General features: G+C 42.7%; 1 protein-coding gene across 2 annotated transcripts in view; it reads left to right on the plus strand.

Annotated features, from left to right (window-relative positions):
* The window catches only part of znf609b (zinc finger protein 609b), a 120,460-nt gene that overhangs the window by 11,131 nt on the left and 82,765 nt on the right, over positions 1-26,564 (plus strand). For both annotated transcript variants that reach the window (XM_080729600.1, XM_080729601.1), the window contains exon 2: positions 23,133-24,019. In XM_080729600.1, coding sequence (XP_080585726.1) covers positions 23,261-24,019 — 759 coding nt within the window. In that variant the 5' untranslated portion in view covers positions 23,133-23,260. The remainder of the gene's footprint in view (positions 1-23,132; positions 24,020-26,564) is intronic.

Genomic DNA, 26,564 nt, shown 5'->3' on the forward strand with positions numbered 1-26,564 from the left:
AATTCACTGGATATCTACTGTCTTGCCAATGGCAGGACGTGTGAAGTTTTGAAATGGCACATCTTTACAATCATTACACTGTTGTGGACGGCAAGATCTTATTTCTTGATGACGTCATCTCACAAAGAATTATGGGAATTTCAGTGCCAGGTGCCGCAGACCACACGGTTTACAATAGGAAACGTTATAACCCGATTTATGTCGAGTTAAGCTATAAGCGGTTGGATTTGAAAATTTAAAAGATTTAAAAATCCCTAAATATCCCATTGAAACACATTAGCGAATCCTCCTCAGGCCAAGTCTCTTATCAACCAGAGCTCAATGCAGATTTCAATTTATCTTTATTATCCTCAATCAGGGCTGGATTTTCTTTTTGTTATTGATTCATCCAGACCAAAGTGAGGCTAGAGAGTAGGAAATGGCATTCATTACAGCTCGTGGTGGTTGTGTGATCATCATTGTTATTGGATGAGTCAACAAGTCACCCAGAGACTGAGGTTCTAAGAGTTTTTATTTATTTGTGTATTTTATCTATGCTAATCCAAAGGAATTTCAAGTGTCAAATAGTAGGATTATGAATATTACAGTACAGTATGTCTTATTCTTTTGTTGTTGATTCAATAGTATGCTTGCAACAATACACTGCAATACAACTTATTTTTTTTATCCAATTTTGTTATCCTTTTTTCACCCAGTGCCAATTGCCTAAACTGTAATCCTGGGCGCTACTCTCCCTCTGCCAACCTGGGGAAATCCCTGAACTGAGCTTATGCTTCCTTCAATGCACGAGGAGTGAGCAGGATGCTTATTTTCACCTGATAGGGGGTGTTTCCTCGGTAGGACGTAGCACGTGGAAGGAACACCAGTTCCTTCCGTGAGGAGGCAGTATAGAGACCAGGATTACTGCATGTTGTTTGTGAGGGTAGTGTACCTACCTTAGGGGATTTGAGGAGAACATACAAACTCCACACAGAAAGGTCCTTTCGCCGACCCAACTTGGGTTATGGGCGCTGATGCTGCGGAGGAGAGAACACGGCCCCAGTGCCCACAGCAGCACCCCCCAGTGGAAATCGAACCTGGGACCTTCTAGCTGTATGGCGATGGCCCTATCTACTGTGCCACCATTGACACTGCAGTTTAAAAAAAGTTGTTACCAAAAAAAGTAATCAGTTACAGTAACACCGTTAATAGTAATGCTGTTACACCCAACAATGGTTATAAATGTTATAAAACCTATATATAAAACCATTGCACTTCACACTCCATTCTAACCATGTTAGAGTAATTGAGCAATTAATTATTTTAGAAAAAAAATAAGTCTGTTGTCTTTTGTTTGGTTGAATTAATCCCCCTTAAGGCCTCTCCATACTTCGACCGAAATGTTCGGTGAGTTGTGTTTTCCGACGTGCAAATTTCCGAACTCTCGTTCGGTCCAATGCTTTTCAGAAGTCCCGAGGGATATAATTTTATGGTAGAAAAGGACCTTTTGACCGAAAACGGCAGTTTCGGTCAAAGTATGGAACGGCCTTTAGTAGTGACTGAACTAGTGAAGTGACTATGAGTAAATTGAGAGCATTCCCAGGCTTTGGCTTTACTCTATCCACATGGAAAAGGGAGGAAGACTAAAACGATTTCCATAAGGGAACCTCCCCCAACTGGTGGTGGGTCTAGAAATCCAAACAATGGTATGAACCATAAATTGACAATTACAGCAGTCAAGACAAGAGTAGAGCAGAGCTTGAAAGCTTAACCGTTATTGCTTTGCCTGAGACTGGTGATCCATCTTATCATGGGGACATGAGCCCAGGTTACAGTCGACTCAACCCAACCGAGATGTTGGAGCGTGACCAAAATTAAAACATGTTTTTCTCTTTTCATGGGGTGCAGCATCCACTGCCTCCTGGTTACTGACAGAGCTTTGTGCTATTGACAAACTGTCAGATATATGATTGAGGGTCACTGGTCTGTGGAAGATATTCCTTTAATAGTTTTACAAACGGTTAGACAGGGGAAGGCAGGCAGCATTGAAATATTAGGTTGTTGTTTTTTTTTCTTCTTTTCGTATCAGCTTTTTTTTGTATCAGTTTAGTTTGAGTTTACTGTGACAATCGGGCAGCCATAACTGGTGACATTGAAATATTCTCCCCTTTTCTTCTTAGAAAGGATAGAAATGGCTAATTATCATTTCAGGCAGGTTTCACAGATGGAGTGTTGACATTCTTCTGTTGAAGTAAGGTGAAGTAAGGTTGTTAGGAATCGATATTGCAATATATCGCCGTGCTTCTGTTCGCGATAAATAATTGATACACTGCCGGCAAATATAGATATTTTATTACAACGTAATTTATGGATACCCCAGATTTCCACAGTCCTGTCATCATGCCGCCTGTCATGTCTGTGGTGGTGCTATTGAAATACATGAGGTTAAAGTGGGCAGGAGTAAACAGCGAAGTGTAGAGGAGAAGACTGGTGAAAGTGAATGCCAAGAATGAATGGAATGCATGCAGAGAGCCTGAGCCAGTGAGCGAGAAACAATGAGGGAGAGCGAGAGAGAAAGAGAGGTGACATCGCAACTAATTAACTTCTAGTAGGTGAATATGTTTATTTGTGAGTAACGTGGCTCTGTGTAGTCAGTCTACACTACACACGCATCACGCATGCACAAGCGAACGCACACTTGCATGGACGTCAGTCAGTCCACATAACTAAATTGTTGAAAGTTAGTGTTGTGTTGAGAGCTAATAGATTTCGATGCAATCAATGTTGATTGTTTGTGGATTAGGCGCCCTAGGTTTCGCTGCGCTCCCAAAATAACATCACCACGCCTCATTTTAAGATCGACACACCTGCACACGCAAGGTCGCAGCTAGTTCAGGCCATAGTCCTGTGCGCCGTGGGCAAGATATCATAGCGCTGGCGCAATCAGTTTTAGCATCTAGCACTGGCTGCATAAGATAGGGCCCCTGATCTTGATTTGAACAAGTGTTGTTAACATTGTTGGAGCTTTACTAACTTAACTTGGCATGTAACCAAGTGTAAAATCAGGCATTACTACACCATCAAGGCCTGCCAAAATACATTTTATTCAAAAGACTGGCTAAAACTAAATCAAAATTTGCTGTCAAAATGAACACTGCTAACTACCATGTCAGAATGACAATGCCTTTTTGAAGCCTTGTTTGTTTGGCCAGTCTCTCTGTTTGGCAGCAGCTGGAACTGGCACAAGGCACTTTATTTGAGGTTAATGGTTGTCCATATCCCCCCCTTTAGTTAGACATTCACAGTGCAGCAACTGGCCATGACATCAATAGCAGTTTATTAGTGAATCAGCAGTAGGTGTTGTGTGTTCTTCTATGTCATGATTACGGTTGCACCCGACCAGTGTACAGCCGTAGGAGGGACTAAAGAGATCCAATAGAACTAAAAGACAATTCAATTTATGTTTGGTCAGATTGTGCTTTCAAAATTAAAATCGTATTCAAGAATTGAAGGATAAATTTAAGTATGATAATGATGTACCTCTCATGTTCATATCGAGTACACTTTACTTAACACTTTCTAAGCCGGGCCGTACTTGCCCGTACTTGTCCGGACCACCCACTGCGCCGCTCGTACTTTCCCGGACTTTTGATATAAATGATAATTATTAAAAAAAAAACGATCGGCCGTTGTTCTCTGTGGGTTCTTGGATCCATCTGAAAGGGTTAAAACTTTTTCCCCCTTCCATTCTGGTAGTGGGTGTAATCCTCGTAGTTTCCAGCAGGCCGCGCCGTTCACTTACATTCTAGCTGCATGGTTGGCTCAGGAGCCCCTCCTTCACTCCACGGAGTAGAAAATCAACAAGAAGCACAACCAACATGGCTGGATTACAAGCGTCTAGGTTTCTGTTCGTGGATCGCGGACTCAATCACGCTCGGGCGCCGCTTCCCTATCGCTCTTTTCCCTGCTTCGCCGCACGGAAACGAATGGAGGAGATCTCCCCGCCGCGTCCTCAAAGTAAGAACGTCGACCTCTGCAGGATGAATATACACGCTGTACCGAGCACTCCATTACGTGTTGTTATCATGTGGGCTTTGTTTTTTTTAAACATGTTTATAAATAATTAGCAGATTTGTTCGGCAGAACCTCTGTTCAGGGGTTTCTGGGGGGGCTGTCAAAGTGACCATTTTTCAAATATTATATTTTTTAACATTTTGGACAAAATAGCCAATTTTACATCGAGGTGCCCAGATTGTCCGAGGTGCCCACCTGACCAGTATAATCACACACATTCGACGATTCATTTTGTTATACAGTACAGTAACAGTGTACAGTATTGGCAAAATGTTACATTCACCAGCATTTCAGTGGCTGATTTAGACCACATTAACATTAGGCATTGGGATCGTTCATTTTTATTGATACTGATGCCATTGTTGATGCTGCTTAACGAGCCGAGCCATTATCAATACCACATTCGTCAGTGCTGCATTGGTGACTCAAAGTTTGTGGAGACGCGATTTGAATGACGTCACACGCACGTCACTTAACACCTACATTACAGGAGTTAACAGGTTCAGACACGGGACCCTGGTAATCAATTAACCCTTAAGTTCTGTTCAGATTCACTACACCTTCGTTCTGTTCGGGTCATTTTGACCCGGAGGGTATTTGGTTTAAAGAAAACAACACTAATATAAATTTTAACTTAACAAATCATCATGATACATTGACTTTGACTCAATACCAAACAATTCATATGATATATATTGTAAATGTTTGCATTCTTGCTTTGCTATATCACATTAAACACTGAAAGAGCTAGGCGTTTTTAATGATTTAGCTGAAATTCATGTAAAAAAACTACTTTATTTAATACTGGGCAATATTGCTCATGCTTATAGGACAAAATGAAAATCAGACAATATTTTTATGAACAACATGCCCATTAATTGAATACTTGTGGTTCGACAGGACATCATTCTCACATAGAGCTGAACACACATGTGAACACACATGAACGTCACATATGAATATACACTTGAACGTATACACTAGGACAGAGGTTTTCAAACACTTTGGTCTCAGGGCACCCCTGTAAACAACATTTTCATCCACAGCACCCCTGAAATTCAGTGTTACTTTACAACACCTTATGTTTATGTAAAATAATGTAAAATTTCCCCTAAGATATAGTACAGTCACAAGGAAAACTTCAGATAAGTGAGGGGTGAGGAGGGGAGGGGTGAGGAGGGGAGGGGTGAGGAGAAGAGGGGGTGAGGAGGAGAGGGGGTGAAGGGTGTGGGGGGTGAGGGCGATAGGAGGGGGGAGGGGGGGGAGGAGGTGACTGTGTGTCTGTGTTAGTATACATGCTTTCTTTTGTTTCTGTGCATCTGGGGTGGCGGGGGGGGGGGTGTGGGAGGGAGGTGGGGGGGGGGGGGTTGGGTTGGGGGGTCTGGAGGGGAGGGGGTAAGGGCGAGGTGAGGGGGGTTGGAGGGGTGGAAGGGGTTAGGGGTGATTGTGTATCTGTGTTTGTACATGATTCCTTGCATTTCTGTGCATCAGGGGTTAAGTGTGGGGAGGGGGGGGGGGGAGCGGAAAGGGGGGGGGGTTCGGAATGGGGCTTCGGAAGGGGGGTGTTAGAAGTGGGGGTGACAAGTGGGGGTGACTGTGTGTCTCTGTTTTGGCATAATACTGTGTATTTCTCTGCATCTGTGCTTCCGGGTCAAAATGACCCGAACAGCACTTAAGGTTCAAAAAATATGAGGGGGGTGTAGCATGGGTGTAGTGCAAAAATATTTTTTTTACATGTTCATCTCAGAAGAATCTTTAAGGCCAGTGAGTTTCAGGTGGAAACAATTTAAACTTCTACCTTTTTTTTCCAAATGAAAATGTAAAACGGGTCAAAATGACCCGAACAGCACTTAAGGGTTATTTTAACCACTGTTTTAATGGCAAGTATTTCACACAGCTTTATGTCAAAAATAGGTGAACTATCACTTTAAGGGTTGATGCATGCCCATGAGCGTGAGAGGCGTGGCACTGGTCAGAAAAGATATGCGACGGCGTGTACACGCGTGCCCGGACCAATGCAACATGGACTATCGTTTTATTTTTTGTATTTCTTTCTTTTTGGTTGAAACACAAGATGACAAATTCTTTACAGAAGTGTATTGCTTTCTATTGCGACCGTTAGGTCGCACGTTACTATGAAAACCTCCACCGGCTGTCTCTCTGTCCCAGGGACGTGTTGGGCCCCTGATTCAGCCCGGGAAAAGGAGTTGGAGAGGCCCTCATTGCATGGCTGCGCGTCAGATTTTTTCACCTTCCGGACGTGCTGCGAAGCCCCAAATACTAATCGATGAACGGTTACTGTGATTTTAGGTCTCATTGTTTTTTCTTGTAGAAAGAGAGTCTAATGATGTTGTATGTAGACCATCCAGGAGTAGTCAAGGAAGCTAGGGAGTAGTGGGCCAGTATTCAGATGATAGACAAGCCAGTGGGGACAATGTGATGGCTCTGTGGGCTGCTGCTACTCAGTGCTATCGAGAGAGATCTCTCTATAGCTGCCTGCTGCTACTCAAAGATAGGCCATTTCAGATCGTGAGAGACAAGCCAGTGGGCCTATAACATGAGTTATTTGTGGACCGGCCATTTTTTTAATGGCCGGCCTGGACCGGTCGGGAATGGACCGGCCGCTCGGGAGTTGTCCCGCTTTTCCCAATGGCCAGCACGTCCCTGCTCTGTCCATCACATCAAGTTACACTTTTGGCCCTACTCTTATCTCCGGCACCGTTGCCCCTATCCATGCCAAACTTTGCACACACACTGCTTCGCTGGCAACCCACAACCTCTGCCCCTGATTTCTCACATGCCCCTCTTCTAGCGCCACCATGAGGTTGCTTTTTGCAGACAACATACATGCGACCTGACGGTTGCTTATCTCCCGATTAGGAAGTCTTACTGGTTTATTAGGTCCTCTAGGTATTTAGTATGGCAAAAGTATTTAGTTTGGCAAAATGTGCAAATGTGTTATAATAAGTATCTTGGATCTCACTAGGGATACCATATTATGGTTTACCACGGTATAAAACAATGTGTCCACAGGTTTTATGTGCATATTATGTGCAGCACACTGCAGCTCCACTTGCAAGTCACTAGTTGCAACAAAATAAAACTAGAAATAAATTACAACAATACAATTATGGAAACTAACCAGTAACCAGACACTTTGGCATGTAAAAAGTGATGCAGTGGTATGTCACGTGTGTGTGTGTGTGTGTGTGTGTGTGTGTGTGTGTGTGTGTGTGTGTGTGTGTGCGTGTGCGTGTGCGTGTGCGTGTGTGTGTGTGGAATCCGTAATCGGGAGGAACCGGCTACAACACTGAGGAACCAGAATCGGTTCCATCACATTTAGAACCGTTTCCACACAAACAGTATTCCTGTATCTAATCAACATTATATTAATTTACATAATTGCGTAACGACCAAGAAGTAAAGCACCCCATGACTCACCAGTCCAGCCAACAATCCCCGGCACCAAAGAAGATAGTTCCCTCAGTGGAGGAAGTTATGGCCACATATGGGGACACTAAACTCTCCCCACGGTGCCTCCTGATATATTCCTTGAACATTTGAATATTATAGTAATAAGTGAATAATAAATGAATAAATAATATGCGCACCAGTTATGTGCAGCCCTGTTTCTGCTCAATGGAGCATAAAATGCAAGTCTGTGCATTGTTTTGGTCAAAGTTGATCCCATTAATAGTCTTTAAAAGACAAAGAACTGTCCGCACACACTCTAGCCAAAATGCCAATATATATATATTTTTTGGACGCATAGGGAAAGTTGATCTCATGCCAAAGCAGCACTAATGCTCGCCCCGCAGTCTGCTGTCACCCAGGCGGATGCGTGCACGCGCCCATGTGCGTGACCTCGCCCTTAGGGCGTCTTAAAGCCTCTATCATAGTCCAGGGTGAAGAACTATCATCTCACCGCGGGGTAGTTTTCTAGCTATCACCCAAAGCCTAGGTGATAGCTAGAAAACTACACCGCGTTGAGGTGATAGCTCTTCACCCTGGACTATGATAGAGGCTTTACTGTACTGTTATTATAATTTCCAGACTGTAAAATAGAGTGAGAAAAACAAAACTCACGCAAACAGGGCTGTATCCCATCCCAGGCTAGGGATAGATTCTCTATTTGGACATTATAATAATAGTGTATATGTGGGACTATCGGCCCGAATTGTTATGGGTCGCGAGTAACATTCCTTGTGATGCGTTGTGAGCTTTCTATTAAATACAGCTTAAAGGGCTAGGACACTTTGGTAGAGGTTTGGTTTGCCATTATGTAACTCCAAAGGTGGACAAAAAAATCAAAATTAATTGCTTAATTGATTAGAAATGTATAATATATGATCCCATTGACCATCCATTGTACTAAGAAGGGAATATCTTCAGAAATAGTGTCATATCCTGGAATAAATTCCTTACCAATGTGTTTGTACAGGTGTCTAGTAACACATCCCACAAAGACTGAAATTCAGTTTCCCTAGGAGAATCTGTTACAGCTGATGAAAGTTGGAGTCCCATTAAATTAACTATACAGGATAAAACACACCAAAATAAATATGCTTTAAGTAGCATGTGAGGGGTCAAACTAGGGGTATTTAATGATTCTGAATCCATTGCAAGCATTTGTTTTGCACAGAAAACATTCCTTGGGGTCAAAGCAGCTCCCACAAAACTTTAAAAAGTGATGACTCAGGGGCACGGTGGCGCAGTGGTTAGCGCTTCGCCTCACAGCTAGAAGGTCCTGGGTTCGATTCCCGCCGGGGTACTCTGTGGGCACTGGCGGCGTGTTCCTCCTCCGCGTCATCAGCGCCCACACCCTAGGTGGGGTTGGCGATAGGGCCTTTCTGTGTGGAGTTTGCATGTTCTCCCCGTGTCTCCTAGGGTTGATACCCTCACAAAAACATGCACGTAATCCTGGTCTCAATAATGCCTCCCCCTGGCCAGCCGGGGCGCCTGATGGAGGGGAAAGGAACTGGTTGGAATAACGTGTTCCTTCCACGCGCTACGTCCAAACCAGGGAAATCTCCACTGTCAGGTGAAAAGAAGCAACTTGGACTCCTCATGCATAGAAGGAAGCATGAGGTCAGTCCGTTGCCTCCCCAGGTTGGCAGAGGGAGAGCAGAGCCCAGGATTACATAGGCAATTGGCACTGGGTGAAAAAATGGGTTACAAAATTGTGGGATAAAAAAAAAAAAAAATTAAAAAAAAAGTGATGACTCATCACTAAACAATAATTGTATGGGGGCTGTTTCTAGCCCAAGGAATGTTTTTTGTGCAAAACAAATACCTTGCAATGGATTCAGAATCATTAAAACCCCCTAGTTTGACCCCTCACATGCTACTTGAAGCACATTTATTTTGGTGTGTTTTATCCTGTATAGTTAATTTAATGGGACTCCAACTTTCATCAGCTGTAACAGATTCTCCTAGGGAAACTGAATTTCAGTCTTTGTGGGATGTGTTACTACTAGACACCTTTACAAACACATTGGTGAAGAAATGTTTTTGTAAGGAATTTATTCCAGGACTTTTTAAGATATTCCCTTCCTATACAGTGAAGAGGCTCAGTACAGGAGAATCTCTTGTAACGCGCAAAGGAACACAATCGAAGTTAATTCTGACTATAGATCATCACCAACCCCGGTACAATTATCTTTTTGAAAAGATAATTGTGCTGCTGTTACGAGTTCATCCTTGGGGGAAAGCACTGAAAACAGAAAGGAGAGAGTGGAAACTTTGTTTTCTTTGAGCAGGGAGAGGACTGACAAGCAGAGAGGGGAGAGAAAACACAAGAGACACAATATGAAAGGAACAGCAAGTATTAGCCTAGATTAAAAAAGATATGCAAGATACACATCATGGCAAACTCCACTCAGTAAACACATTTGAAAATACTATAAAGTAAAACAATAAACAGGGGGTGAAAAAACAGAGGGTGCAACACATAGACACGTTGCCTGAAACAGCAACTCTCAGCTCTGAATCATCAAAAGCCAAGGAGTAAAAGTGAGTTTTCAAACGTTATTTGAAAACTGATCTTCTTCAGCCTTGTTTGTGGGACCAGAAGAAATGATTGGTCAGTAGACCTCAAGACCCTTGTAGGGTTATTGGGAGGTAGAAGCTCTGATATGCACATTAGTGGTATATAGTAGTGCTGTCCGACGAGTTGACAATTCAGTCGAAGACCCTGCAGTCGACGCCAATTCTTTGATTTGAGCCGTCAGTGCTAATTATTTTTATACAGTAGCATCAGTTACTACTGCGGTGACATAAAAAAAGACTAAAACAACATTAAAATAATAGCAAACAAAGGCAGTGCATCAGGCAAAACAGTGAGGACATGAATAACAACATTTTTTAAAAGCAAGAGTGAAGAAATAAGTCTTGAGCTGTTGATCCACAGAGGCCCAGCAAGAGTGAAGAAATAAGTCTTGAGCTGTTGATCCACAGAGGCTGACTGTCTTAGACCGTAGAAGCAGAATGCTGCTTCTGGAAGGAGTGGAAGGAGGGCTCATAGCCTTGTAGAGAGGTGCAGACCCAGATGGTCCTGGAGAGAGGGACAGAGAATGCACGGAAGACGGATACAGCACTTCCAGCTAGAGTTCCAGCTAGAGATGGTCCGATCATGGAACCGATCACCTAAGTCTGATCACCCGATACCGATCAATCAGTGATCCGATCAAGTGGGGCATTATTATTATTATTTATTAAGGCTGTCGATCGATTAAACTATTTAATCTGATTAATCGCATGAACAATTTTAGTCCAAGGAAATTCCTCCTAATGAAAAAAACAAAAAACGTTTTCCCATTCAGACAGTATGGCAAAAAACAAACCTTGTCACTCTCTTTCAATTCACCGTTTGTCAGCCTTCTGATTGGTCACTGAGACTCCCTGACTGGCCAACCAGAAAAAAATCATTCACTTTTTGCTATCGGGCGTGGAGTTTTGCAGTGGGAGAATGTTGCTTCAGTCTTTCAGCACGGTGCGCACTGCGGAGCACGGCGAGTGTGCAGTACGGCCCCGCGCGACCATAGCAATTTCGATCATTATAATGAATAAGCTTCAACAGACTAGTTCACATGAACAATATCAATGTAACTAAGAGTTTCGATTGGGTACATATATTTTAAATGGGCAGAATTACGACAGCCAGCCTATTTTGCAGTGGATTTATAGGCTGGCTGACTGCTTCCTACCCAAGATGCACTGCGCTTTCTCTCTGTATCTCTCCTCCGATTTCTTTTCAGAGGATTAAACTAATTAAAACATGTATTTTTGGGGGAAAACACCTGTTTTGCAATGTAACTACTGTACTTTGGTCTTCCCTTTTTATTAATATCAAGTAGATGTTTCTCTTTTGGTACTTTAAATAGCAATAATGAGGATATGAAAAATCTTTTCCCCCCATTCATTTCCAATGTAAAAACAATCTGCCATGGTGATTCTGTCCCACTGGGATTAAACAAATTAAAACATATATTTTCGGGGGAAACCCCCTGTTTTGCAATGTAACTACTGTACCTTTGTCTTCCCTTTTTATTAATATCACCTAGATGTTTTTCCTTTGGTACTTTAAATAGCAATAATGAGGCAATGAAAATACCCCCTCCCCCCATTCACTGCCACTATAAATACAATCTGCCCTGGGTATTTTGTACTACTTAGTAACAGAGCAGAATGGGGCGGGATTTGACAAACAGTGTATTATATTCAATAACATTTCTGCTTACTTGGTTAATAGCATTTTTCTTTAAAAGACAACAATGTTTGACTGACCCTCCCCGGTACCCCAGTTGCCTCCCTCCCACTAGCTGCTAACTGTTAGCTCCGGTGGAATTGACCGTTTTAAATTCTATAAAGGGAGCTAAACATGTTATCCTTAGATCGACAACAAGTGTTGCCCACAGCTACTCCAATGGACTTCTTTGTTTGGAATTATGGTTTTTGGAATGAGGTTTAACAACAACGTGAGTTTAGTTCTCTCGCGCGCGCGCGCGCGCACACACACACACACACACACACACACACACACACACACACGCACACGCACACACAGGCGCACACACAGGCGCACACGCACACAGAGTGAGAGTGGAGCCACACACACGAGGAGCGAGGAGGATATGCGCGACCATAAAAAAAACCTTGATTAGCGCATGTAGGCCTATATTACATCATTGATCGAATTGGTGAATTTACCTTTTGATCAAAATCACCAATCACAGTCATATCGGCCCGTTTCGATCCATTGCCGATCGATAGACTTCTTTGGCAGTGAATGTGTTGTATTATGTAAATCCCTGGAATCCCGTTCTGAAATGTATGCCCTGCCGTTTACGCCCCTTCCTGATTTCATCTTCTCAAACTGAGAAAAGGATAAGAATCACCATGAAGAATGCTCAGGGCTTTGTTACTTGATTCTAAAGATGTAGCCTATATACCTAGGTGACTCAGGAGGGTCTCAGGTTTCCTCACAATGTTTCTAGCCATGCCAACAATTCTGGAAAGTTTACTCCTTAAGGCAATGTAATTCTAATGCAGAATGATTTGTTGTTGTGTTTGGATGCGGACGCGCGCGCGTGTGTGTGTGTGTGTGTGTGTGTGTGTGTGTGTGTGTGCGTGTGCGTGTGCGTGTGTGTGCGTGCGCGCGCGTTTGTGCGCGCACACTGGGTGTTAAATAGAATCCCATTGATAATACAGTATATCAGGTAGAAATCTGCGAACTGCAATGTGAATGGAATCTAGTCTACTCCTGTACATAAACATTAAAGCCAAGACACAAGAACTTATTTCTATACCGCCGTGCAGGATATACATATGATTTTTAATATCATATAGTTTGTTGTTTTTTGCCCCTCCCCCCCCCAATTTAGTCAGTGCCAATTAATTCCTCCCCACACCCTCCCCCAAACACGGCTCAATTGTGTTCGTATAGACGCCCGACAAAGCCTGATGCATTGGGGTTGATTCGAACCCACAACCTCTGTGGTGGTGGGCAGACACTTTACACTGATCTCTCAAGACAGATTCAGAGCTCCACCTCTGGATCTGTCTCCAGTTAAAGACCTTTATGTCATCAAAAAAGGGTACATCAGGCTATCTGATTAGCTAATATGATTGATGACGTGACAAGTACATGAAAATGTCTTTTATTACTACATTTTTCTATATAAAAATTACATTACCCCTCAAATATCTTAGTTTTAGCAACATTGTTCATGTCAAGTCGTTTTTTTATTTATTGAAATAAAAGTGATTGATTTGGGCATTTATCGCCCTGGTTCTCCGCACACAGAGCCTCGGAGCCGGCTTGAGCAATGAGCATGGAGCGGGGGAGGGGCACAACCCGTTGAGAGAAGCAACCAGACTCCATGCTTCAACACCGCAAAGCGGTGTGATAAATCATAGTGATTTTGATATTCTTATCATCTTTTTTTTGCTGATGGGTTCCCAGATTGCCACTGCACCACTTGAATGATTTCTTTTGTCTTTAATATATGTAGTAACCTAATCAGAAACTGGGTAAAAATGTATCCACAACTTTCCAACATCCCATCGTGCATTGCGCAGAAGTTGCACGGAGCTTCCGGCGCCGCAGCCGAGTGTGATCTACAAGCTCACAACGGCTGCATCTGCGACGCGACGTGAGCTTTTATGTCTAGGGATGGACATCGGTATCGGCCAATATCAAAAATCGGCAGGTATTATATCAAACCGGCCGAATCGGTGATCGGTTTTATGCCAATTGTGTCTATGGCACTGCACAGCATGATGCTCTGGTCCTGTAACTAAAGTAAACATTAGCAAGTAGCAGCCAGTCTACTTAGTGGCAGCCTACAGAATACAGATGGTGCTGATTACCTTTGCAATGTAAGGATATATTCCATAATCCTGTGTCAATGCCGTCTCCAAAAGAAGGGGAAAAAAGCATGCGTCACCTGCTTTCCTCCTGCCTAGTCTAGATGGTCATATTAGACTGGATATTGTCTGTGATTTTGGATATTGTACTATTGTGATTGATTTGCCATTAGTGTTCTTCTAGCTTATTGGTACTCAAATTGAAGTATGTCTTGTAGGCCTACTTGGCCTGAAAAAAGGGTATTGGAGCAACCCTATTTTCTAGTTCTTAGCTAAAGAAATCGGTATAGGAAAAATCGGTTTTGGCAGGTCAGACCTTCATAAAACCGATATCGGCCAACCATCCATCTCTATTTATGTCTGCTGTTAACCGGAAGTGTGGTGCAAAAAAATCTCCAGTAAATTCCCGCAGAAAGAGGTGGATAGGATTTTATTTTTGAAATAATTTTTCAACTTTTTTTTATTTGATTTTTGATTATCGTCCGTTTAATCGATTATGAAAATAATCTTTAGCTGCAGCCCTACTAGCAAACAGTGTGCACTGCCGTATGTTCAATCTACTGTCACAGTGAATAGTGTGCAATATCAATTGAGTGCCAGTAGACAATGGCAGTAACATACAGTGTGTAGTATCAGCTAGGGTTGGTCAATGTCTGCTCAAATTTGACATCACAAAACATTGTGATGGATGATTGTGGTTCAGGCTGGGATCGATTTTGTGTGCTCTCAACGTGTCGCAATGTGACGCATTGTGAGCTTGTGAAATGTTCCCTTTTTTTGCACGCCACCAATGAAGTATGACATAGGGCTTATTATTGGTGTTTAATCAGCCTAATCAATTTGGTAGTTTATCAAAAAATCTTTGATTTGTTTTCGTGCTGATTCATTAATTTATAAAGGAGGAAAAAAAGAAAAACGTTCTTCTCAATTATTCGGTTAACCGTTAACCTACGGTTATTGGTTCAAAATATAGTTTTTTATATAGTTTCGGTTAATTGCCCAGCCCTAACCCTGTGTACCTTTTAAATGGCTGCATTATGCGCCATAGCAGACCCAGCAAACAGAACACAGCGAAGAAGAAACATGCAGCACTCTCTCAGTAACACAGTGCTGCTAACACAGCGAAGAAGAAACATGCAGCACTCTCTCAGTAACACAGTGCTGCTAGGAAGTTTAGCATGTGAGGTTTGCAGACGTGGTAGCTAAATCTTAGTTACAACAGTATTGAGCTAAGAGTAAAGTTGATGATTATATGATGACTGGAGACTGGAGAACTACAGCAGAAGGGGAGGTCACAGACAGGGCTAGGCTAGCTAGCACAGAGCCTCCGAGCTGGTTGAATCACCTCTCCCTCTTGTGGATGAAATGGTTGAACCTCAATTTAGACAAAGTGAGAGTATCACAAAACATGAAAATAATAATACAGTGCAAAAGAATGTATACAGTAGATATTTACAATAGAAGGGTTTGGGGGAGGGTAAGGCTGGGCTAGGTTTATTTTTACCAGTTACAAGCGGTTGCCACCTGTAAGTGGTTTTTCAGGGCGATTTTAAAGGATGTTAGGGATTTACAGTCCTTTAAGGCCTTCGGTAAGACGTTCCACATTTTGGTGATATAGCAGGAGAACGAGTCCATCATGCAGATTTTTTCAAACACATAGTCAAAGAGGGGCTGAATGATTGCACCAGCTATGGTCTTCAGTGTGTTGAAATTGATCATCGGGGCGATCCTCTGAAGGAAACAAGTTTGTTGGTTGATTTCTTTATTACCTTTGAAGTCATCTTTTCGCTGGAAAGATTAGCTTCAAGGATACATCGGGTAAGTAGGAAATTTAGTTATAACCTTGTCACCCACTTTGAAGTTATCAACCTTTTTAAGGTTATGATTTGATCCAAAGAGAATGGATTCAGTTTTGCCCAGGTGAATTGATAATTTGTTGTCATTAAGCCATGTGCAGATCTTACTTAGTTCAGAGTGGTCCTTGTCCAAAACTAGGAGAGCCGAGTCATCCACGAACTGGAACAGGTTGCAGTCGCAGGCAGATGCCATGTCGTTTACATACATTAGGAACAACGGAGGCCCCAGTATGCTACCTTGAGGTACACCACAGTTTACTGGGTGGGGGGGGGGGGGGGGGAGGGGGGGACAGGGTACTGTTCAACTACACCACCTGTTCCCTCCCCATCAGGTAAGATTGCATCCAGCTCACTGCTGCGCTGTCAAGACTAGGGTTGGGATCCGTTTGGTTTTAACCGAGTCCGATTCTTTTTCGGTTCCCCCATATCGGTTCCGGGTAGAACTGGTTCCTATAACGGTTCCGGAAGTTATATATATATATATATAGATATAGATATAGATATTGATATAGATATATAGATATTTTTCTTTCATTATTATAATAAAGTGATTCCCTGATTACTACATCAACTTGTATAACTACTATTACTACTACTAGTCTTTCGTTGTCATCATCCCAGCTGCTACCAGCGTGAAAGCTGAAAGGAGTGAGTTGCTGACTGTTGCTAGTTCTTATTATTCACAAAACCTCAGACAAACGTCGCGTCCGTCATATGGAACACCATGAATGAACTGCAGTACAAGCCGAGTGAAATGGACATTGTGCCGTGGTTACTCCGTTAGCAGCTAGCTAGGCTACTGAAGAAAGTGAAGCAGCAGCTGCAGTCACTGGTACAGATTTTAGGAGACTACATTTGCACGAAAGGGTTGCACTGCATTTCGTACACTTTACACGCTTTTTTCCCTCTCTTGTAAAGTGCAACCACACTCGTGAGTAGTTTTGCTGCTGCGCTAACGTTAGCTCCGTCTATCTCGAAGGACGATAGCCTAGCATTCTGATTGTTGTTCAGCAGGCGTAGAGTGTGTGCATAGAGAGTGGGCGTATCCACCTCACTCACACATGTAGCGAGACGTCACCACAGTCGCTTGCAATGCACACAGCTGGGCCAAATGAACGCTCATGAGAAATTCCAGGAACCGTTATAGGAACCGGTCATAAAAATATGATGGAACAGGCTCCGGTTCTTCAATTTCGGAACCAGGTACCCGAAGAACCGGTTCCGGATCCCAACCCTAGTCAAGACCGCTTTTAATTTCTCAGTCAGAATAGAGAGATTTACGGTGTCAAATGCCTTCTGGGGGTCCATCATTATTCATTACCATGCCACAATATTTGCCCAAATCCGCTTTGTGTTTGATTTGGTCAGTCAAATAGAGAAGGCATGTGCCTGCTTTTCTTTTCTGATGTTATTGTTGGTATCAACCAGTAAGACTCCCTAATCAGGAGATAAGCGACCGCCAGGTCGCATACACAAACTTTAGATGGCAATGGTAGCCAATCAGGAGGGAATATGGAAAATGGGACACATCCATGTTGATGACATGACTTTAGAGATACTGTGTACCGCTTTGCGTGATTTTAGGGCAAAATCTGTTGGAGCAGTGTCCAAAAATGTGTTTTGCAAGAATCGGCCTCATGAGCACAAAGATGAACCATTAGTCTGACTGCTCTGACACATCACTTGATAGTCTGTGACCTGCAATATTGAACCCCATTTAGGTCAGAAGTGGTCTCAGTTTCTGGGAAACCTTGGTTTGTGTATGATTACAATTACATGTTAATTCATGAGGCGAGGGTGTTTGCTGACCCAAAGACTCCTGATTCCCATCACCTGTATTGGCCCTTGTTTATTTCTATTTTGGTAAGCAGCTCAATAACACAATTTGATTACGCCTACATGGTGGTTACTGACTGACTCTGTAGGCGGTGAGATCTGTCTTTAAACAGTGAAAAATGTGCTCCTTGCAAAATTCTGCACATTCAATTAAATTGTGTTATTGCTGTTTTTATTGGGTTTATTACTCTACTGCAATAAGTTATGGGCCAGCTCAGAGCTTTCTCTGTCTCTTTATTGACTAGCAACCTTTCCATATTTTATGCTTGCATCATGCCACTATGACGTTTGCACATAACCGAGATGCTCACAATTATTTGAGCTACAGTCCAAGTCAAGTCCAAGTGTCAAACTGTCTTACGGTTATAATGATGGTTATAATGTTCCATCTGATGCGTGCAATCCAGTCTGCTTAGATTAAAAGCAGATGTATCTGTAAAATCTGCTAAATTATCTGTTTAGAGTGTATGCAGACTTTATTGGCATTGATTAGTTGTTATCTCCTCCAGCTTGGAAGGCTGTTGGGTTGAAATTGTTTACACCCCTGTACTGTGTGTTAGTTGTTTTTGTGAAGATTTTTCTTTTCTGCTCTTGGTGGAAAAAGAAAAACTTTGTCTGTGACACAGTGTGTATTCTCATAGAAACATTGTACATAGAATGACCCTCTGTCCCCATTTGTCCGGGTTTGGTGATAACAGTAGCGAGCAATAAAGTGAGTCAGTGTGCAATGATTCTTTTGGTGGGTAGAAATATGTGAGATTAGACTGCATTCTGTGTTCCGACACTGGAATGTTGCACTGTCGTAACACAGGGACATTGAACCTTATACAGTTTATATGACCCCAAAGAAATTACAGTGAAAAATATAACAATATAATATTGGTCATTTTCACCACTTCTCTTGGAAAGACAGAAACTGTTTCTAAGAAATATTGATAGTTATACAACATTGACATATCACTTGTTTTTCTTTTTTTCTTTTTTTTTTGTGAAGAAATAAAATAATTTCTCAGTAGATCACACGGTTCAAGTTTTGATGTACACTTGTTTGTTTAATTTTCTACACCAACAGTATTCAGTTATCCTTTACTATATAACATTACTGTCAAATAAGTGAGCCAGAGCCACATTGTTATTGTCCACCTTCCACTTGCACATTTTCAGTCAGGGCACCTCAAATTCATTGTAAGGAAGAAGAACTCAATTTTGCCTCTTTTCCGCCATAATATGGATGCTATCCAGGCACTACGAGTATGTTGGCCTTCTATTTTCTCTTGTATGCGATACTGTGCAGATGGTGCTTATCACATTCAAATGCATAACTAAATTGCTTCATTCAATCAAAGCAGCTCTTATTCAAAGGTGTTTGCATGGATTAAAGGTCTCAGTCTGATTTCAGTCATTTGGATTCCATATAAAGCCAGCATGTCTTCTGTGGAAGGCAGCATGTTGCGCAGTGAAAATATCCATTCTACAAGCATTGAGAGCTTGTAGATTGTTTTTAACGCATTCCTAAGGCAATAATTTGGTTTTAACTGATTAACCCCCACTGATAATGGATGGAGACTACTCCTTTAAGATTGAAAGTGGTAAAACTAGCAATGTTCAGAAGCATTTTCCATAAAATCTTAGTGGTGTTGAATATTTCATATAAAAGCAAATGTTAAGAGTTAAATGTGAAATCTGTGATTCCTTCACCTGGTTGGCAGTAGAGCAGCAGGAAAGATCATCATTACTATGTTAAAAAAACATACAGTAATCCTGGTCTCTATACTGCCTCCCCTGGCCAGCCAAGGCACCTGATGGAGGGGCGAACATGAGACGCTACCTCCAACCGGGGAAACTCCCCCCTGTCAGGTGAAAAGAAGCGGCTTGGATTCCTCATGCATAGAAGGAAGCATGAAGTCAGTCCGCCGCTATCCCCAGGTTGGCAGAGGCAGTGTAGCACCCAGGATTGCATTAGACAATTAACACCGGGTGAAAAAAAATGGGTTACAAAAATCGTGGGATAAAAATGTAAAAAGAAAGAAAAAACAAAAACGGACTTGGTCACAGAAACATTTTCAGTCATGACATTTTATTTTACTTTAAACCATGTGGAAAAAAGCATCAGAATGTTCTCTCTTGACACCAGCGGTTAGAATCTCCCAGACTCTGCTTCTTCTGTGACAGATAGTTGAATGAAATCGGATCTGTGAGGGAGGGGAAAAAAAGGGCAAGCACTGAGGGAGGTACACAGCCCTTCATGCCTTTCGCTCAACAGGGTGCTCACTGGGGCATTTCCTCAGTGGGACTTTTTTTCAAAAGGGCTTGCGCTGCAATTCCAGCTAAGGGCAGTACAGTAGGTCAACTGCCGATAGAGTTACAACCACCCCTTTGTGAAGGTGTCGGACAAATTAGACCTCACAACTGTTTACCCAGTCAAACAGGGACAGCTGCATCTCTCCCTGCCCTCCCAACACCCACCACTGACTGTTTGTCCTTCAGGGAGCCATCTGTGCAAGCATCTAAGCAAGCAGAGTGATCAGATGGCACCTCACCACCAGTATTATCTCTGTTGTTACTGAAGGGGTTATAAGAATGGCCTCTGCTCGTAATCCCTTAGAGAGGTGTGTGCATGATAGGCTAGATGGTTTTGTCGGCTTATTTCCCTCCTTTGTTTTGCTGCTACTAGTTAGGATAATTCTTGTTGTTCATGTCTGTTGTCTAAGAAATAATTATTGAGCAAAGCTTGGAGATCATATACTGACATTCAAGAACAACTTGAATGATTAAGGCTTAAGCTTTTGCATTCCAGTAATCTTTAACTTGGCTGCCAACCATGTTATGAACCAAAACCCCTTTCCTTATAATAAATCATTTGTCTTCACATACACTACCATCTGCTTAAGCAATTGTTTCTTGATATAACTATTTAGAGCAGTTCTCAACCTGTGGGTTTCAAATGATTTGACGGCGGTTCCCAGATGATTAGCTTAATGTACAACATTGTTTTCTCACTAAACAGTAACAAACCAACATATATTGTAAGTGGATACAGGGTATCTGCGTGATTTTAAAGTGACAACTGAAGAACTTTGTGAGCTTGTTGATCAGCTATTTTCACACTATTTATCTGTGGAACTGAGTCAAACTAAATACAACTCCTACAATTCCAAGTGCTTGTCGGGTTGGGGATTCCCAGTTCAAATATGATTATTTTGAGGTGTCACATCCTGAAAATTTTGAGAACCACTGATCTTAGCTAGAGTATACCCTCTTGTTCTTGGTTTTGGAGAAAGAAAGTAATTTTCTAAAACGGCTAGTTCCATTCCTTGATTCTGATTGGCTGGTTGGCGTGGTATATGAGACTATAACCCACACCTTATATCAAAGCCAGGAGCGTTATTTCTTTCCACTGTGCCGTGAGGCTGAACTAGAGAAGCAGGCGTTTGATTTTCTCTCAAATCCTTGCCGTGCGGGTGCTTCTCGGCGCCTCGTGTTTCTATACTGTTTCTATACTACCCCGGTAACCACTCGCCTCTTGTGGCTTATTGCTTTAATAAGTGATCCAAGAAGAAGACCTTTTTCCCCACTATTTCCCATTTCAAATGTGTTTGTCTTATATGTAACGCCAGTGCCGCTATTCAAAGTCACGTCAGTACTACATCTTTATTGGGGTGGGTAGATCATGTCGAGCTGGTCATTTTAAAAGTAGCCCTTGAGTCAAAAAAGTGTGGGCACCCCTGGTCTATACTGTATCCATCCTACCTACCATCTCGGGTAGAAATGTGTTGCCACATACTGGAGTAGGGATTATGTATCGTTTGGCCCTGTGATTTTGTAACTGGGTGTTTGCAATACAAAGAGAATCATCAGAATTCTGGCCTCTCAGAGGCAGGTATTGATCTCATCACCCTAGCTGCCACTCCAAAGAGTCTTTTGTGCTTCAGGTTTGTTTGCCCCTGCTGCACGTTTCTTATCATAGGGGCCGCAGATGTGAGTGTTAATGATTTACTTGTGTGTATTCATCATAGTCCCTTGCTTCCAAATAATTCAGGTACAATCCATTTTCCATTTTTATCATCGTTTCCTGTCTGCGAGAGCTTAGATGCAATTAAACACAAAAATCATTATTTTATCATGTTATCTTATTATGTTTGGGGCAGTTGTCAACAATTGTACTATTTGGTCACTTAGATGAATGTACACAGAATGTAAATGTGTAGAACATTAAAGAGGCTTTGCAACAGTTTTGCTACTTTTCTTATTTTAATTTTTTTATTTTCTTTCATTCGTCAATGGAATCCACACATTAGGGATGTGTGCTTCTTGACTAACTGTTGTTAAAATGAGGATGCTTTCACTGTGATGCTTTCACTGTGTTCCATTTTGCCACCTTTTTTTAAGCTCTGAGTTTCTCTGTCAAACGGGCTCAGTGCATCAAGACCATGATGTGCCTACCATCACAAATTAATATGTATATTGAAGCATATCGCTCAAATGTACATACCTGTCGTGTCTTGCAAGATGTGAATACTGTACACCTCAATATGTCAACTCCAATTTACGTTATTTTTCAGATTAGAAATGTGCAGATTGCGTGAAATTATTTTCTGTAACCTACAAGCTCCCAGGAATTGCTGTTACAAAATAATCATAAGAGTAGACGAATAAAAAATAGAAGATGTCAAATAACAAAACAACTTTCAAATATACATACGGTGTAAATAAATAAATTTAATTAAAATAAAGTCAGCCTACCTCAGTCCCTTTTGCAAGTAGTAGCAGATATGAAATATATATTCTTGAAATACAATATGAAATGCCATGGGACATATAGTATTCTTAATGAAATGTACTGTGAGGTGTCACAGGAACACAAAAACACAATTTTCTTTATTTATTTATGTTCCTCCCTATATAATAGTACTACCAACTGATCATTATTTCAAGGAAATAGGTCTGTGGCGACAACAATAACAGAACGTTTTCTTTTGGTTTATGTCCTCCTCACATTGCAATCTTTATACTGAATCTTATGTCTGATGATCCCCCATTATTTATAGTATCTTGTATTGTGACAAATTAATACAAGTCAAATACAATGCCAATGTAGTGCCATCTCTCCAATGCTGCTCCAATGTGGCCCTCCATCTATCTTTGATTATGACGAATGACTCCAAATTTGGTCAAGGTTTCTGACCGATTCTAGCCCAATTAAATGCTGTTATAACATGAATGTAAAATATTTCAAAACATATATGTGTGCACAAGAAACTTGGCCCTGAGTGGTCCAGTGGTTTGCAGGATTAGCTCCGGAGGCACGCGTGCACACAAGCCTGCAGAGCCACGCCATAAGACCCTGTCTTGTATAATGGGTCGCAGACATTAATCCATTCTAATAAACTTGTCTGTGACAGTTAATGAGGCTCGGCTCTCAGACAGAAAGAAATATCTAAATTAGCATACCTATTTAGCTGTAACATTATCATCATAATGCATAGTATTTGCCTAACTCTCGTCTGTTTTCCTCCTCAGGGCAAAATGTGGCTAAATGGGACAGGAACGTGTAGACCGTAAGGATTCTCCAACCCTTGTCCCAGCACCCCAACCGTCTGAGAGGGTGTCAAACCTCACCGAGGCAAACCTGGGCCGCTGGCACTAAAATGTCCCTAAGTGGTGGCACTGCAGGCGGGAAAGGTGTGGACTCTAATGCGGTGGACACTTACGACAGCGGGGATGAGTGGGATATCGGTGTTGGCAATCTGATTATCGACCTTGACGCTGACTTAGAAAAGGACAAACTTGAGATGTCTGGCACAAAAGACGGCATGGCAACGACACCACCCAGTGCGGTAGCGGCGTTGCCTGACAACATCAGGTTTGTTAGTCCTGTGTCTGGCCCTCAAGTTAAGGAAAGCAAATCAAAATCTAAACGCAACAAGAACTCTAAAGACAATAGCAAAGCCTCTGCTGGAGATGGGGGCAAAAAGGAATCTACGGGACGGACTCAAGGAGAGTCTACAGGAACGCCAGCTAGTGCCGGAGTCACTGGCAACAATTCCACTTCTGGGAAGAACTTAGAAAAGGGGGGTAAATCCTCCAGAGGAATCCTCGGTGGCAAAAAAGACAAAGAAGGAACTACTGGGAAAAATAAGAAGGAAAAAACTGATGGAGTTCCGGTTGTGGCGATACCTGCCGCAGAGAAGGATGTAGTGACTCAAGCCCAAGTCGCTTTGGGGAGTAGCCGTAATGCATCTTTTGAAAATGCACAATCAACGGACTTGACAGGAGCCGATCAAATGGGGAATATTGCACTTGAACCTGTTGGAATAGTACCAGCACTGACCACGAAAACGGAACCAGAGGAGTTAGAAAATAGCAATAATGATTGCAGAACATTAAAAAAGGTGAAAAACGAGAAGGTAAGTTTCTCTTCTTACTAAATGTTACTTGCTTGAATCTTGTTTTTGGCCTGTTAAAGGGATATTTCACTTTCAAAAAAAACGAGAGAGGGCGAGATCATTTAGCGACCTACAACCGGGTCGCGACGTGGTCGGTTGTTTTCAGCGACCGGGTCGCAAAATCGAGCGACCGGGTCGCTAAATGGAGCGACCGGGTCGCTAAATCACCGACCGCGGCACTAAAGCGAGCGACCGGGACGCTAAATGGAGCGACCGGGTCGCTAAATCACCGACCGCGGCACTAAAGCGAGCGACCGGGTCGCTAAATCGACCGACTGGGACGCTAATTCCATCGACCGGGACGCTAATTCCACCGACTGGGACGCTAATCCAGCGACCGGGTAGGTAAATCCACCGACCGGTGGTCGCTTCCACCGACCTACTAACCCTAACCCTAACCCTAACCCTAAACCTAACCTCAGTAACCTTACCTCAGTTAGGCTAACCTGCCACGCAACCTCCCGACCGTTACCTCAGTTAGGCTAACCTGCCACGCAACCTCCCGACCGGGTCGCTAAATCACCGACCGCGTCGCTAAATCACCGACCGCGTCGCTAAAGCGAGCGACCGGGTCGCTAAATCGACCGACTGGGGCGCAAAATCTTCCGACCGGGTCGCTAAATCTACCGACCTAAAACTGCAGGCAGGTCGGTAGATTTAGCGACCGGGTCGGTCGATTTAGCGGCGCGGTCGGTGATTTAGCGACCCGGTCGCTCGATTTAGCGACCCGGTCGCTGAAAACTACCGACCACGTCGCGACCCGGTTGTAGGTCGCTAAATGATCTCGCTCCTACTGAAAAAAACTTTCGTCTTTTTATCGTCTTATCAGGCTTTTATGAACACCCTGAGGCCTGAACTGTTTTTAATTTGGTTCATTCAGTATTTAGATATTTGATGTTGATATTATCAGGCCCTCCCCGTCCAGGGCCCCTCCCCATACACACCCATTGTAACTTCAAACTCCATTTTAACCATGATAGATTCATTAAAAACACCCATTATTTTTTTTCTGGTGACTCATACTACCGTCCTAATACGTGAGCTGGCCGTGTTTTTTCTAGGGTAGTACGAGTCACTAGAAAAAAATAATGGGTGTTTTTAATGAATCTATCATGGTTAAAATGGAGTTTGAGGTTACTATGGGTGTGTATGGGGAGGTCCTGATAACATTTACATCAAATATCTAAATACTGAGTGAAGACATTTTTTAAACTGTTCAGGGTGTTCCCAAAAGCCCGATTAGACGATAAAATTAAATGAAATATCCCTTTAATATTTCAACAATTTTTAAGAAAACAAAAGAAAATCCGAATTCATGCCCAAGGGGCGCACTGACACTGATGCTCAGCCGGTATTGAGTCGATAACAGGCAAAATCTGTGTATCACAATAGTGTGTAAATCTATATACCACAATAGCATATAATCACACATAGGGGCAGCTATAGCTGAGTCGTTACTGAGCCCGTCTGGGGAGCCAGAGCTCTGGTTGTCCAGGTAGGATTCCAGGCCAGGAGGCCAGCAATGTGTCGATGTGTGTCCCTGAGTAAGACTCTTAACCTCTAATTGCTCCCCGGGCGCCGTCTCTCTGAGCAATTGGCTACTGACTGCTCCTAGTTTTTAACAGGATGGGTAAAAAGCAGAAGATGAATGTTACGTACTGTATGTGCATATGAAAACACCCCAAGGAGTGGGGGAATATTCTATTGTGTGTGTGTGTGTGTGTGTGTGTGTGTGTGTGTGTGTGTGTGTGTGTGTGTGTGTGTGTGTGTGTGTGTGTGTGTGTGTGTGTGTGTGTGTGTGTGTGTGTGTGAGAGAGAAATACATTGTAAATGTCTTCAATGCTCAGAAAGACACTATACAATCTATATATCAGCTGTGTCTTGGGTTTGGTGCTACTGCACAAAGCCATTTTGCCTATGTTACCTGCTTACGACATAACAAAAATCAGTGACGCGTTCATTTTTATACATTTTTAAATGAACAAAATGGGTCACGTCATGTCTTTGTCGACGACGCTTAAGAACCCTTGTTTCATCCGCCTGGACATCTGCGAAATGCACGTCCTAGTTGATTAACTGATGGCCGTGTTTTTCGCAGCCTTCAGAGACTTTGAAAGGCAGGCCTTGTCATACAAAGCAATACACGAAGACTATTACTAAACTGTTCACCCACACATATCTTGTTCACTCACACTTATCTTGTTCACTCGTCGAGTTGATATATCAGTGTGTCTATTGTGTGCCCCAGAGCAGCCTCTTTTCATCCTCTCTCTCTGTATAAAAGACAGCAGTCTAGGGAGGTGCTGGGGACTGTTTTGTCTGTCATCGTGTTCCATTCTTAATCCCACAAGCCCCAGCAGTGCCTGTTGGAGCAGGGTGGGGGAGGGAGCTAGCTAGGGCAAACCACGATTCTGTCGTTTTTTCCCCCCCTTGCTTCTCTGGAAGTGGAGTGGAGTGGGGGAAGGGCTGTTGGAAGAAGCCTGTTTGATTCCTTAAGTCTGGGATA

This window comes from Nannobrachium achirus (genome assembly GCF_963921795.1).
Source record: "Nannobrachium achirus genome assembly, chromosome: 7".
Lineage (NCBI taxonomy): Eukaryota > Metazoa > Chordata > Actinopteri > Myctophiformes > Myctophidae > Nannobrachium > Nannobrachium achirus.